The sequence below is a fragment of the Antechinus flavipes genome, chromosome 1, assembly GCF_016432865.1.
Source record: "Antechinus flavipes isolate AdamAnt ecotype Samford, QLD, Australia chromosome 1, AdamAnt_v2, whole genome shotgun sequence".
Taxonomy (NCBI): domain Eukaryota; kingdom Metazoa; phylum Chordata; class Mammalia; order Dasyuromorphia; family Dasyuridae; genus Antechinus; species Antechinus flavipes.
Genome location: NC_067398.1, coordinates 482,212,149 through 482,228,886, shown reverse-complemented (window position 1 = coordinate 482,228,886; position 16,738 = coordinate 482,212,149). Strand labels below are relative to the sequence as shown.

The following is a 16,738-nucleotide window of genomic DNA, read 5'->3' as shown; positions in this document are numbered from 1 at the left end:
AGACAGCAATTATGACTTCATTTTCTCCTTCACTTTAAACATCTCTCAGTTGCTTCAACAATCCTTTACTTGATTTTTTTCTAGATCTTTCACTTTGCTGGTTGACATACTATAAACCTCAACATGTTATAGTTTGTCAATGAGACTTTTAATATAATGGCATTCATAACTGGATTTTCAAGTCTGAGTTTGAGGTACCAGTCGAATGGGTATTTGAAAGTGCAATCTGCATCACAGAAGTAAGGACAGGATTATGAATATGGATTTAGCAGTTATCTACAAAAAGGCACTTAAATATACAGGAGTAAAAAAAGGGAGAAAATATATAGAGAGACTCAAAAAATGGCAAGGCAGAGTTTTGAGGGAACACTTACATTAAGAGGTCATGAAGGCCATTTAGTAAAATACACAGCAATGGAGTAGTGAGAATCAGTTATGAAGCAACAGTGGGTTATATTTCTGAAACCAAAGGAGGAGAAGATATCCAGTAGAAGGGAATGTTTCAAAAGCTGAAGAGAGATCAAGTATAAAGATAGGAGAAAAATAAATTGGAACTTAGGATGTTAATTGCAATCTTTGAAGGAAGAGCTACAGTAGAAAAGGCAGAAGCATTATTGAATGGGATTGTGGATACAATGTGTACAGAGAATGTAGAAGGATTGTGATAGAGATCAATTTAGGAGAAAGGAGGGGTATGACAGGATTGAGGCTAGATTGGAGAGAAAGGCCTAAGGAAGGCTTTTTAAGGTTTCAACACATCAGAGGAGTCAAATGTAAGGAAATCAGAGGGAGCCAGGAGAGGAAAAGAAACTCAAGAAACAAATGAGAGGGATGATTATTGGAGAAAGATCAATTCGATAAATGATTATTAGGCAAACATTTATTATTCATTAATTTCCTAGAGGAGCTGGTAAGGAATACAATTAAGAGTACAAATAGAATAGTCTTGGGGAAAAATAAAGGTATTCTTCTTCTGTGACCAAAAGGAAGTGAGTTGAGGGAGTTCTTTTTGGAAGTTTATTTCTTTATGTGTGGAGAAAAGCATCCCATTTGGAGAGAAACTAAGTTCAAACTCCAGCTTTGCCTCTTGTTTCCTATATAACCTGAATAAATACATTATGGTCTATCCATCTCAGTTTTCTCACCTGTAAAATGAGAGGCTGAACTAAGTCATGTTAAATAGTCAATTCTAAACCAATAATCCTAAACATCTTTGACAACTCTGAGACTCTATGATTCTGTTTAAAAGTTCTAGAATCCACCTTGGATACCATAATGTGCTTTGATTCCTAATGTCTATTATTTACTCATTGTGCTGGTTAACAATTGTCTTCTGATTGTTTCTTATTACAACTAGAGATGATTAAAGAAATTCCTATTATGCTGTTGTATTATTTGGCCAAAACTTTACTACATTGGTAGTATTTCTCTCCCTGCCCCTCAACCATTTATTAGATGTTATATACTTCAATATGATCTTCAGTTGGCTAATCTGAAAAATGTAAATAATATTCACTACAAGATGATCATCAGAGCTCCTTTCAAGATCTATAATGCTTATTTTCTTTTTTTTAATTTTTATTAAAGCTTTTGATTTTCAAAACATATGCATGGATAATTTTCAACATTTACCCTTGCAAAGATATGTGTTCCAAAGTTTTTTTCCCTCCATTCCCCTTTCCCCCTTCCTTAGATGGCAAGTAATTCAATATGTTAAACATATGCAATTATTCTATACATATTTCCACAATTATCATGAGGCACAAGAAATATCAGATCAAAAAGGAAAAAAAAATAAGAAAGAAAACAAAATGTAAGCAAACAACAACAAAAATGTGAAAATACTATGTTGTGGTCCACATTCAGTCCCCCCCCAGTCCTCTCTCTGGGTGCAGATGGCTCTCTTGATCATAAGATCATTGGAAATGGCCTGAATCATCTCATTGTTGAGAAGAGCCATGTCCATCAGAATTGAACATTGTATAATCTTGTTGTTACCATGTACACTGATCTCATGGTTTTCCTCACTTCATTTAGCATCAGTTTATATAAGTCTCTACAAGCATCTCTGAAATTATCCTGCTGACCATTTCTTATAGAATAATAATATTTCATAACATTTATATACCATAACTTGTTCAGCCATTTTCTAACTGATGGGCATCCAGTCAGTTTCCAGTTTCTTGCCACTAACATTTTTGTACATATGGATCTCTTTCCCTCCTTTATGATCTCTTTGGGATACAAGCCCAGTAGAAACACTACTGGATTAAAGGATATGTACAGTTTGATAGCCCTTTGGGCATAGTTCCAAATTGCTCTCCAGAATAGTTGAATCAGTTCACAGCTCCACCAATAATGTATTAGTGTCCCAGTTTTCCTGCATCCCCTCCAACGTTTGTCATTATCTTGTCCTGTCATCTTAACCAATCTGAGAGGTATGTGGTGGTACCTCAGAGTTGACTTAATTTGCATTTCTCTGATCAGAGATTTGGAGCATCTTTTCATATGACTAGAAATAGTTTCAATTTCTTCATCTGAAAATTATCCTTTGATAATTTATCATTTAGAGAATGACTTGAATTTTTATAAATTTGAGTCAGTCCTCTATATATTTTAGAAATGAGGCTTTGATCAGTTTTTTTCCCAGTTTATTGCTTCCCTTCTAATCTTATCTCTGTTGGTTTTGTTTGTACAAAAACTTTTTAACTTAATATAGTCAAAATTATCTATTTTGTATTCAATAATGTATTTCAGTTCTTCTTTGGTCACAAATTCCTTCCTTCTCTACAGATCTGAGAGGTTAACTATCCTTTGTTCTTCTAATTTGCTTATAATATTACTATGTTTAAATCATGAACCCATTTAGACCTTATCTTGGTATAGAATGTTAGATGTGGGTCAATCCCTAATTTCTGTCATACTAATTTTCCAATATAATACTTATTTTCTTAAAGAACTATTAGTGATTAAAGGTTATCTGCCCATATAGTGGTTAATAGAATGTAAAGTATATAGTGGGTGCTTAACAAATGGTTATTGCTTTACTATCCAAACTCTTATGTCTCTTTATTTTCTTATCTTAAAATATGTACATGCCAGTAAATAATCAATCGATAAACAATAAGTACCTACCATGTCTGTATTTTATGCAATTATATGTATATAAATATATTTATATATACATATAATGAATATTCAATATTTTGCTCAAACCTTCCTATGTCATTATCTATTACAAAATGGAATTCAGTAATTATTGCTTCTACATTATAACTTTTTCTAAAGAAGTTTCAACATATCACAGTTCAGCATAAGAAATTAAGTGGGAATTTTTGCAGTCTTGCAGAAGCTACAAACAACACACAAAATTCACTAGGCAGCACAGGAAAAACTTAGAAACTCAGAAATGCATAAAATATGTGTATAGTGTTTACTTTTTTTCTTTTAATAACATAATAATTCAGACTTGTTCTCTGGTACAAATGAAGGCCAAAAAATTAATGCAAATTTTCCAGATTGCAAAGGTGCTGCATCCCTAACTCCTGTGATATGGAAGGGATATTTGTATAAGGAAGATTTAAGAGCACCTAATTATTGAAGTAGCATAGTCCAGTATCATGTAATCTGTAAGCAACATAGCTTATAGATCCTATTGTATTTATTCTGTTTCCACATGTAAAGTATAGTGAAATATTAAGAACTTCCTGGTGTTGTACTAAACAACATAGAACAAGTTAAAAGACATTATGTCAACACATGAATCAAAATTTTCTATAATTTTTTTTCTGAAATACAGGTTTGCTAAAAAAGACTACCTCTGAGACCCATGTTAGAATTCAAATAAATGACTGCTTCCATTTCAAACATTCTACACCTCTAGAGTCTAGTTTCCTTTATTCTAGAAAAATTTCCTGATACTTTCTATACAATCCAACCATAACTATTTTTGGTATAGAAGTAGAAAAAACCCATACTGAAATAATAAAAATGGAAAATGTTTATTTTTACATTAAAAAAAATCTAAACTGAATCAGGTGAAATCCAAAACATTGTATAAAAGAGTGGAAAGGAATTAATTTTTCTCCAAGTATGTTCTTATATTCATAAACTCCATCTTGGTAAAATGCTGTTGTTACCAATGCTTCAGCAGTTCACCTCTAGTTAAATGGATGATTTTTCCATCCCTGACTTTCCTAGTGTTTTCTCTCAAGCATAAAAACAAGCCATTTTAAAGCAAGTTGTAAAAGGGATATCATATTGGTACATCATGGAATCAAAATTAAGTCCATATAAGATAGACAAAATTATTCTTTATCATTGTTCCAGTTCTTATTGCCAGATATTTCTATTATTTAATCATAATTGAATTCATATTTATAATTTCTTTTTTTCACAGAATTGTACGAAAAGAGAACATTTTATGGAGAAAAAAAGTCTTTCTTTAAAAGATAAGATTTAGAATAAACTAGCAGATGTCAAAATTCAGCTATAGCTCAAAATCAGCACTAAAATATTAATATATACATGCATATATATTTATTTTACATTCATTCAAATTATCATAAATTAGAGCTTCAAATGTGATATATATGATTTCCATGCCATTTATATATGTAGCCTGTAGCCTAAAGTTATTCAACTCCCTTTTTTTATTTGTGAGGTAAAAAAAGTCTTACAAGTTCTTTATCTTGATGTGGACAAATTTTTTCATAAATTCTTTATAGTTGTCTTAGATCATTGTGTTGCTGAGAATAGCTGAGTAATTTATACTTGATTATCATACAGTATTGCTGATATTGTGTACAATGTTGTCCTGGTTTTGTTCATTTCATACAAATCTTTCCAGGTTTTTCTGAAATCCACCTGTTCATCATTCTTTTTGGCACAATAGTTTTCCATTAAATGCATTTACTATAGCTTGTTCAGCCATTTCCCAACACATCGCTCAATTTCCAATATTTTAACACCATACAAAGAAGTACTATAAATATTTTTGTACATGAGTGTCCTCATTCCTTTTTAATGATTTTTTTTGGGGATTTAGACTCAATAGTGTATGGCTATATCAAAGGGTTTGCAAAGTTTCATTGTCCTTTAGATGCAAACTGATCTTCAAAATCATTAGATCAATTCACAACTCCACCAAGAATGCATTCTGTCCCAATTTTCCGACATCCTCTACAACATTTATCATTTTCCTTTATCATATTCTAATAAGCATGAGTTGTTTTAATTTGCATTTCTCTAATCTAGTAATTTAGAATACATCTTTATATGCCTATTCATAGCTTTGATTTATCTGCCTATTCATAGCTTTTGACCATTTATCAATTGGGGGAATGTCTTGTATTATAAATTTGATTCACTTCTCTATATATTTGAGTGCTGAGATCTTTCCTTGCTATAAAGGTTGTTTCCTAGCTTTCTGCTTCCCTTGTAATCTTGGTTCATTGGTTTTTGTTTGTATAAAAGCTTTTTAATTTAGCATAATCAAAATTATCTATTTTTCATTGTGTAATGTTTTCTATTTCTTGTTTGGTCATGATTTTTCCTGGTTCTTTTAATGTGCACATTCATAGCTATGATTACTACTTGGGTATTTCCCTTCACAGTATTCTTCCTCTTGTTTGTCCTCTCTCTCTCCTTTCACCCTTTCTCTTCTCATCAGTGTTTTGCTTTCATCTACCATCTCTCCTGTCCTTCCTACTGTCGATACCCTCTTCCCTTTACTTAACTTCCTTGTTGGGCAAGATGGATTTCTTTATCCAACTGATTGTATATATTATTTCTTCTTTGAGCAAATACTTATAGGAGTAAAATTCAAACAGTTATCATTATTCATCCTCCCATCTTTCCCTCTATTATAATAGATCTTCTACACCTCTTCATGTGAAATAATTTAAACCATTCTACCTCTCCTTTCTTTTGGCACCCATTATACTTCTCTTTCTCATTCCTTAAATTTTTTGACTATTTCCTCAAATTCACCTCTTATCAGTACCCTCTATGTATTTTCTTCCTAGCTATACTGTTAGTGATACAATTTTTTTTTAAAGAATTACAATTATCTTCTAATCTAGGAATGTAAGTAGTTCTGCTCTACTGAATCCTTTATTTTTTCATTTCCCTTTTTACCTGCTTATGCTTCTCTTGGGTCTTGAGATTGGAGGTCAATTTTTGGATTAGTTCTGATCTTCTTATAAAAGTTGGAACCCTTCTTCACTGAATGACCATTTTTTTTCTTTTGATGTATTATGGTAAGTTTTGCCTGGTAAATAAATCTTAATAGTAGTCCTAGCTCTTTTGCCTTCTGGAATATCATGCTGCAAGACCTCTAATCCTTTAATGCTACAACTGCCAAGTCCTGTGTAATCCTGATGGGAACTCCCTACTATTTGAATTATTTCTTCTGGCCACTTGTAGTAATTTTTACTTGACCTGACAGTTCTGAAATTTGACTATGATGTTCCTTGAGAGTTTTATTTCAGGATCTCTTTGCTGAGGTGATGGGTGATTTCTTTCATGCTTTTCCCCCACTCTAGTTCCAGAATATCAGGGCAGTTTTCTTGGATAATTTCTTGAAAGATGTTGTCTAGGTCCTCCTTTGGATAATTGTTTTCAGATTGTCCAATGGTTCTGATATTGTCTTTCCTGGATCTGTTTTCTAGGTCAGTTGTTTTTCTAATAAGGTATTTAATATTTCCTTCCATTTTAAAATTCTTTTGGATTTGTTCAATTGATTCTTAATGTCTCAAGGAGTCATTAGCTTTTACTTGTTCAATTCTATCTTTTAAGGAGCTGTTGTCTTCAGTTGATTTTTATATCTCCTTTTCTCTTTGGCCAATTCTATTTTTTAAGTAGTTTCCCAAGTTTTTGGCTCTTTTTTTTCATAATTTTCATGTATCACTTTCATTTTTCCTCCATTTTTTATTTTATCTCCTTTATATGATTTATTAGCTTCTTTTTTGAGCTTTCCATGTCTTTCTGAGCTTAAGACCACTTCTGTTTTTCCTTTGAGGTTGTGCCTATAGGCTTTTTGACATTTTTGTCTTCTCATGAGTTTGTGTCTTGATCTTCCCTGTTACTATCATAACTTTTTATGATCAGATTCTTTTTTTGTTATTGTTTCTTTGCTTATCTTTTGTTTTTGTTTTTTGGCCTTTTTACTTTCTTTTAAATTTGAGCTCTGCTTCCTAGAAGGAATACTGTCTGGCACTTCCTATGCTTGTGACTGTAGACAATAACTGTTTATTTAATGTTATACTCATATTGCTCTGAGACCGGAAGGGAGGGGACCCTCATGTTTGGTGCTATGCTGAGTAGCATGTAGAGTATCTGAGTAGCTATGATGGGTAGCACCGCTGGAGGTTATAGGAGTCTGCCAGCTTACCTGATACTGAACTGTGTAGTATTTGCTGAAGTCTGGTGGGAATGTTCCTGCATTTCCCAGGGGTTGCAATGAAGTGGGCCTCTGGACTTCGCCTGTTTGCCCAGGGCTACACCTAAACATAAGTGGTTCCGAGAACTGGAGTCCACTGGCTCTCCTGGCTATACTAAAGCATATGGGAAGTCCTAGTGTTGGTATTCACCTGCTCCATCATAGTGGGGAGGATTTCCTGCAGGTTTGCTCAGGTGAGATTTACTATTGGCTCACTGGGAAGCTTCCAGTCTAGGACTGTGACCCTCTCTTTACTTAGGTGAGACAGACCTTTCATGCTGATCTTCCAAGTTTCCTGGGCTAAAAGATTGTTTCACCTCATCATTTCCTTGGATCCTATCTTATTGTTGCCCAGAGCTGAACATGGAAGAGTTATAAAGAATTCACTGCTTACTTTACCATCTTGGCTTCTGGATACTGTCTTTTGTATATTATTTTTTAAAGCAGTATACATTTTCCAAGATACATTCCAAAGATATTAACTGAGCTCTTTAGAGCAATGTATTTTTAATTTTTTACTTTTTTCATTAATTTTAATTTATTTGTTCTCTTCCTCCAATAGAATCCAATTGATTATATATGAGTAGCTCTTTTTGGTAGTTTTCACTCTCAATGAAAGTCTTGAAAAATTCAAGGTAAAATACACATAAAATCTGACTCTATAATTTGAAAGAAAAACATAAAACTATCAATGCTAGTTATTCCTGTAAACATTTTTATAAAATCCATCACTGAATTTAATAAAGTAAATCTGTGCTACTTAAAGTGGCCGATGGTGCTTTTAAATCCTATATCTGATAAACTCAGTAAGGCTGTATATGTCATATAATCACATGGTTCTGAAGGGGCCCTCATTTACTGAATTATGCATTGCCATTAAAATACAAATATTGGGATGAAAGAAAAAAAGAAAAATCTCATAAAGAATCAAATTTAAACCAATTCTAATCATTTTGGCAAGAATAATATTCTAAAAGTCACTGGTGGTATACACTGGATTAACATCAAAGTGCAAGAAAAATATATTTCATTTTTTTGTGTAACAAAATGCCATAAGTTATGATAATGAAATATGATTAATTGAATATATAATATTAAAGTGGAATATTATATTTTAAAAGGGTAGCTTTTTATTTTTAAACTTGTATCATTAAAATCATGGTACTTGGAAAGCTCATGAGAGAGGATCAGAATTAATTTATAAACCTCCATCCAGTTGACATCATCAAGAAACATTTTATACCCATACTATTTATTACTAAATAGTTATCAAGAAAACAGATATTGAAACTTTAAAAAAAAGTGGAGGACAACTCAAGTCATACAGATTACCCATTACATTCCTGTCTGCATTTGGGAATCGCTGTTTGAACTGGATTCCAAATTCTTTATTTCTACAAAATAAATGATCTCATCTTTATCTGGAGGGTGTATTCTTTGTTAGAAGAGCAGTATTTTGATAAATTAAGAGATTAATATTTACCAGGGCAAACATGTAAATAGGCTTAAAAATTAATTTAGGACAGCTGGATGGCAGTTTAAATATATATATGTGCATATCTATACATATATACTCATAAGGATAAAATACATAACAATATGTTTCAAATTTTATAAGAAATAAGCCTAATTCTCTCTCTTTCTTTTGAAAATATGCATGGTTATATGTGTTAACTTACTGAATTCATCCTTCATGCAATTCTACTTTATTAAAGAGGTGAAAAATTTATAAAACCCTGATGGGATATGGTTTTAATGCTTCATCACACTACCCATCATTTGCTTTTCAATCTAGATCAGAATGATCTTGACTACTTCCCTGCAATCACCTACCTCCAAAAGTATTACTCTACAAATATTCCCATGAGCTCTTCTCAGGATCATTTCCAGCTCTAACTCGCTAAAGAGGGTCCGCAGTATGAAGTACTCCACCAATGCAAAATGCATCCTTTCTTGCAGCAGAAGGAGCTAAAGGAAAAGAAGGAAAAAAAAAACAAGTCAGAGTAGGAGAGGAAATTAATGGCAGTGTTCAAGAAGAATGATGGAGGGAAATATAGAAAGCAGTCAATAGCCCATTCTGCACTGTACGGACCTGACAGGAATTTCACAGTCTCTTGATTTTTCAGCCCACTCATGTGCATTCATCAGAAACCAGTCACATCTGGCTGCCAGGATGGGGGGTTAATTTTCTCTAAATGCCTCAGCAGTTTTGTTCTAGCTGAGGCAAACTCTGTGACTGCAAAGCTGATGAGTAAAATATTTCTCCTTCACCCAGTTTAACTCAAAACCGATAGCCTCAGGACATATTGAACCTTTCTCTAAAAAAATAATCTTTTGAAGCTCTTTGAATGGCACATCAGGTCAAGCCAAAGTTTAAAATGCAAGTTTAAGACTTTGATGGACACCATTGCTTCTTTTTTCCCCTTGTAAAGCTTATCATAGCTTGGCAATGTGTGCTGCAGAGCATGACAAAACTAAAGAGAATTAACTTAGCCATCAACTGCTGAGGGAGAACAATAACAGGAAAGAAATTTCCAGAGAGAACTCCCTATTAATCTACCTAGCTATAACCATGTGACAAGAAAACATCGAACTGCACTAAACTACAGAAGATGCAGCTCTTGACATTTTTTCTACAAGGTTTATACCTAAGAAAAAAGAAACCCCCAGAACTAGATATTTTGTACAAAAGAAAAATTTAAAAATAATAATAAAATTACTTATGTATACAATGTCAGTTTTTCCCTCAATAAGTAGCAAGACAACAACATATTGCTTTGTTAAGATTTAAAATCTTTTTCAATGTTTTCACCATTTTGAAAAGATTTGTATTTGGGACAAAATTGCCTCTGAAAGAACATAAGCTGGAAAATGAAGTGTTTTCATTTGAATGAAATATTCTGATTGTTGTAAAGATATTAGTATAAAAATACAAAGGCTTAATATAGTATACTCTAGCAAATGAAGAAATTCTTTAGATTTTGTGATTCATTATTAGGATAAGCCTATGCTATGTTTCCTTTTTGGTAGATTCTAGTGAAAGGAAAGACAATAGAATACATACCAGAGATTTTCCCATGTATTTAATGAAATATATCACTAGAAGAGTAGTTCCTTTTATAATATTTTTCATATGCAATTTTCCATAGCAATAGCATTATTCTATTTCTAGCACTGAACATTCATTGCTTAATAATATCCTCAACTAGGAAACCATATATAATGTCATGGAAAGAGCATGGAATAAGTGCAAGAACATGTACATACTAATCCCAACCCTCCCTTTAATTAGCTGGGTGACTTAGGCCAGCCAGTGTATATATGTTTCCTTAACCACCATTTCCTAACTCACAAATGAGTTCAATGAACTCAATTCAACAAAAGCATCTCTTAAGTGTCTATTATGGGCAAAGCAACATTTCAATTAAGGTCTCCCCCTCTCTCCTTCCTGGTTCTTCCTTTCTCCCCCTTTTTTTCCTCCCCCTTCTATATATAAAGAATAAAAATGAAAAACTTTACAGCTGACATTTTAATAGGACTTGAATGAAAAGATCTTAAAAGTCACTTACAAGTTTAACAATTTATGATCAAAATTCATCAAAAGTGCTCCCAAAAAATCCTCCCCATGCATCCCGAACAACAATAGCATTTTAAAAAATATATATTATAGAATGTTAGGACCTCATAAAGTCTATTGTTATGAGGAAGCTGAACAATAAGTACCAAGTTATTAGAGCAGGCTTGAACATTCCCATTATAATGGGCTGGGTTTTCCAATACTGCATTTTTTATTCCAATCTAACATTTGGAATTTTGGAAGATTCTTTCCAGGGGGTACTGGTACCAGTTGATGACAAAACAACTTCCATTTGGCAAGGGAGGTAGAAGAACAGATAATTTAGGAGATGCTGATTTATAATTGAGTTCAATATAAAAGGGATGATCTTCCAGGAAGACAATTTCCCAATTACGTTTTTTCTTCTGGAGACAAGTAAAGCAAGAACTTCTGTGACCTTTTTAGTGCACAGAAAAGTGGCTATCCTATTGAAATAGGAGTTCTTAAGAAACCATTTGAAACTGAAAATGTATCATAGTCATCAGAGGTCAGGTTTGGCTTCCAGAGTCAATAGTAGACCTGCCAGAATAGTAGTGGTTGAAAACAAAGAAAATGCCTGCATATGTTTGTGAAAAGACAGAAACCACCTTATTACAGTGGTGGTAAAGAAAAGTGCCAACGATGGGTTCTATAGAACCATTGATCCTCAGAGTTCAGCAGAGGACTGACGTTAAAGAGAAACTTAATGGGGATCTTACAAAGAAAGAAGAGAACTCTGAAGGCCAGAATTAGAAAGTATTTTTTGTTCCCATACATTCTATACTTTCTTCTTTAAATTGGGGTCCACTCTATATTGGAATTTCGTTTATGGAAGAAAAGTTGCCTTGGTTTGCAGGGGTATTGCATTTTTCATACCAGAAAATCACATTGTCAAAAACAGGCTTGTGGAAATATTAAACATCCTAAGTGTATTAAAGAGATATCAACATCACTTTTTAAGGGCCACATACTATCAGACTAATTAAATTTCCCTTTTAAATAGGATATTAAATAGGGGCAAAGTAAATCAGTAGATGTCCTGCATTCTTAAGTGAAAGACTATTCAGTCTTTATGACACATTCATTGAGAAATTTGAAAAATATAGCTTATTGAGATGGGAGTTCTCAATTGAGATGGGAGTGTTCAATAAAACCATGAGAATATGGGAGATGAGTCAAAATATCAGAGATAACACTAGCTACCAGACACAATGGCAGAATCTGATGGTGGTGATGGAAGTGGTAGCAGTAACTATTATTTAGGTTCAAATCACCAATTATTACTTAAGATATGACCATTAATAGAAAAATGATATTTTACAGGTTGTTCTCAAGTAATTAATGGCATCTTTGGAAGTGTGACATAATTTATGGGAGTTGTTGGTCCTGTACTTATAACAAGGAATAAAAATAAAATGATAATCTGTCCAAACCTAAATATATGCATGTACTTTACAACAAAACTATATTTGTGTTTTATAAGACACATATTTCCCATTAGTGCATTACCTATTCACCCTCAGAATAATCTCTTACAACAAAGAATTTTACAAAAGAGGAAGAAAAAAAGTGTGGCAAAACTAACATATCAAAAAAGTTTGAAAATATATGTAAGGTCTCACACCCAAGGACCCTACATAGGCAAGGAATAAGGAGCTATCTTTTCATCTCTCTTTTTTTTGATGTCATAATTTTGTAGTGTTCAATATCAAATTTTTCTTATTATTCTTTCCATTTATATTGATGTAGTCAATGAGTACCTTGTTTTAGTTGGTCTGCTTATTTCACAAAGTATTTATACAAATAAATTCTTATATTTTCATATTAATTTTAACCCTATTAATTTTGTTCTTACAGCACATCAGTATTACACTATTGAACTCAAATTAATTTGACCAATTGCCAGTTAATGGATATCTTCAATTTTTTGTTGCCATAAAAGTGCTACTATAACTATTTTGGTATTTATAGGGCCTTTCTTTTCAGCACTCACCTCTTTCAGGTATATCCCGAGCCAAATAATTTCTGGTTCAAAATATATGTCTACTTTCTTTATATAATTGAAAATTACATTACAGAATGGTTGGAGAAATTCACAGTCCCATCAATTATGCATGTGTGCCATTTTTCTGCATTCATTCTAATACAGAATATTTTCATATTTGTTATTTTCAGCAATTTGCTGGACATAAACATTTAAAAAAATACTTTTAGAAGTTTGGGAATTCCTTTATATTGCTTTTAATAGTTTATAAGTCTTCATTTAAGAATCATTTATTTGTTCATATCCTTTAACTAATACTATATTAAGGAGATTTTTGTCTTAAATATTTGATAATGTTCATATATCATATTAGAACTTTACCAATGATATTCAATAGAAATATTTTTGCAGTTGATCACTTTTTATCCTACTTAAATTTTGTTCATGAAAAACTAAAATTTTATGTAATCAAAATTATATTTTTTATCTTTGCAATCATTTCTGTCCCTTGTTTGGTTAATAATTCATGCTCTGTACATGGCTATGAAAGGCACATGGTCTGAATCTTCTAAATTTTATAGTATAATCTTTGAAATTTATTTTGTTTTAAACTTATTGAGGAATATGACATGAATTGTTGGTCTAAATATAATTTCTGCCAGGCTGCTTTCTAGTTTTCTCAGGGATTCCTCTCAAAAAGGTTCTATTCTAGATAATATTTCCTTTTCAATGTTGCTTAACAACAGGTTATTGAGTTAAATTATTTCCGTCCTTTTAGCTATCACTAAATGACAGTGATATTTGCTGATTTTATTATAATGTTTGAGTTCTATAAGTGTTATTTCTATTTTATTCCTACCCTTTTCATTGTTTTCCTTAAATGTTCCAGATCTCAAAATGGACTTTGCTTTTTTTTTTTTTTTTTTTGGTATAGCTTTGTTAACTATCCCTTTGATAGGTTTATTAGAATAGCGCTAATCTGTAAATAAATTACAGTGATTTAAAAACTAAATTTAGCATGTCCCATCCAAGAGTCCTGAATATCCTTCCAGTTATTTAAGTTATTCATTATTTCTTCAAGGAGCACATTGTAACTGTATCTATAAAGATACTAAGATTGGCTTCCAAACACTCTGTAACTTTTAATAGTTTTGAATGAAACTTTCCTTTTTAATACTGTCTCCTATTATTTCAGTTTTTTTCTTACTACTACATGAAAATATTGTTTTGTAATCCACAAGTTTATTGAAGCTACTAATTGTGCCCCTAAATTTCTTTGCCAATTCCCTAAAATTTATAAAGTATGCCATCATATTCATGAATAAATAATAAGATATATGGATAGAGCATTTATTAATTTCTTATAGTGTGTCAGACACAATTCTAAGTACTAGAGATAAAATGCAAAATGTTCTCTGTTAAAATGTGTGGAAAGTTCCTCAAGGCAGAAAAAAAATCATGTTACAGAATATTAAGAGCATACAAAATAAAAATAATTATTCAGAAAGAGATAGTTTTACATATCATCCAATTATGGAATTCTGCTAACACAATGAAACCAAATAACCAATGAAAGACTGTCTTTTGGTTCTTAGCATAATATCTGTTGCAGTATAAGAAATTAACAAATATTTATCAATTGATTGATTGATTGATCACATGATTTTCCCATTTCAGGACTGCAACTATAAGATCCTAACTCTTGAATCAAGTGATTACTGGTCTTTAAATTTATAAAAAAATTGAATTGCCAAGATATAAGAGATGACCCAAGATTTCAAAGAAGATGTTACCCCAATAGTTCCCCCATGTATCCACAGAGCAGGGGTGGGAGAAAGAAAGGGAAGGAGGGAAAGAGACAGAGAGGGAGGGAAGAAAGGAGAGGGGAAAAGAGGGGGAGGGGGAAGAGAGGAAAGGAAAGAGGGAGAGGGAGAGAGAGGATTTTTACCAGATCCTGATTATGAATCACTGTAGTAAAAACATATGGAATACTTTTTATTTAGAGGGAATTTCAATCTAGGTGTTTGAAGAAAGAAAAATTATTGGACTTCATGGGATTGAAAAACTGCATGACAAGGATCTCCATTTCCTCATCATCCAGAAAGACAAATAGCAATACATAGATGTTAAGTCTTTAAACTGTATGTAGTAATGCTTGAATACTTCTTGCTTGAGTTCTACTCTCTCCTTGGAGCTTCAATCTCACATTACCAATTTCTTATTGGACATTTCAGAATAAGTATCCTTGAAGATATCTTGAACTCAATATAAATTCAATCTAAAAATATGAAAAAGTAACCATAAACTCAGTCTAAAAATTGAATACATTATGTTCTTCCCTAATCCATGCTTCCCTATTTTTTGTAAAGATATCACCATCCTTCTAGTTTCTGTTTCATAATTTTGGCATTTTCCTGGATTCTTCACTTTCCCTCAATCTATATATACAATCAGTGGCCAAATTTTGTCACTTTGACCTTAAGCTTTCTCACATATAATTCTTTCTCTCAATTCACACAGATGCCAACCTAATTTATGCCTTCGTTACCTTTTGTGTAGAATACTGCAATAACCTCATTGGTCTCTCTGTCTCAAATTTCCCATCACTTTCCAGTCTGTATTATGCACTGCGACTAAATATGTATGTATACATATAAACATACATACATACATACAGATATACATATATATATATCTACAAAGAGACAGAGTACATTTTAACACATCATTCCCTTATTCAAAAATACTTCCAGTGATTTCCTATTGGTATAATAACAAATATGTTCATATTTTAAGCCTTATATATCATGATTTTAATTTCATTTTTTTATTTTGTTTAGACATTACTCTCCTTCTACATGTGTTGACCCTTTTTCTCATTAATAAAGTAAAATTCCAGGCCTCAAAAGGGGGACTCCAAATGAAACAGTCTGATTCCACATTACAAAAGCATGTGTTGTCTGAGAAGGCAGCAAAGAGTGGCAGTTCAGTGTTAGGGGAGAGAAGTATTAGTAGGGAGGTTAAGGGTCAGTCCAGGAAACAAGAAAAGAGGGGAATGGGAGTTTTTCATTGCAGAAAATTAGTGTGATCAGTAAATGGAAAGTGTTCACATCCCAGTTTTGGTGCTTAACTAGCAGCATCACTTATCTTGGCAAAAAACTTAGACCTTTTATGTCTCCTTTTTCTCATCTGTAAAATGGGGATATATGCACTTATATTGCTTTATCTTAAAGAGCCAGAATAATGTGTTCTATTTATATTATTGACAATTCTAGGATGTACTGGACAAATGTTTTATTTCAATTCTAAAAATCCTGGAAAACAAAACAATTTAACCTCTCTTGGAGTGGGAAATTGGGATATTTGAAGCAAGGAAGGAAGATGTGAAGTTGAAATATCTTTATTATCAACAGGAAAGAAAATAATATTTAGTCCTATTTGTCTTAATTTCCCTTTTTATCTCCTTATCTTTATCAATGTGTAAATCGATATGCAAAGAAATATCTTCCCATGAAATGTGCCAAACTTTGCTGAATTCATCATTCTGTCTAAGACTGAGCCTAGAAAGTATTTGTCTTTAAAAATTACACAGAGACTTTTGTAGATATTTACATTCTTTATGAAGTAAAAACAAACAAACAAAAACCAGCTATAAGAAACTATACTCACATATGGAACTAAGCCTGCCCAAAGGGCTTTCAAACTGTGCATACCCTTT

General features: G+C 32.3%; 1 protein-coding gene across 1 annotated transcript in view; it reads right to left on the bottom strand.

The window, feature by feature from the left end:
* The window catches only part of CCDC178 (coiled-coil domain containing 178), a 644,800-nt gene that overhangs the window by 67,934 nt on the left and 560,128 nt on the right, over positions 1-16,738 (bottom strand). The window contains exon 21 of the mRNA XM_051970271.1: positions 9,275-9,409. Coding sequence (XP_051826231.1) covers positions 9,275-9,409 — 135 coding nt within the window. The remainder of the gene's footprint in view (positions 1-9,274; positions 9,410-16,738) is intronic.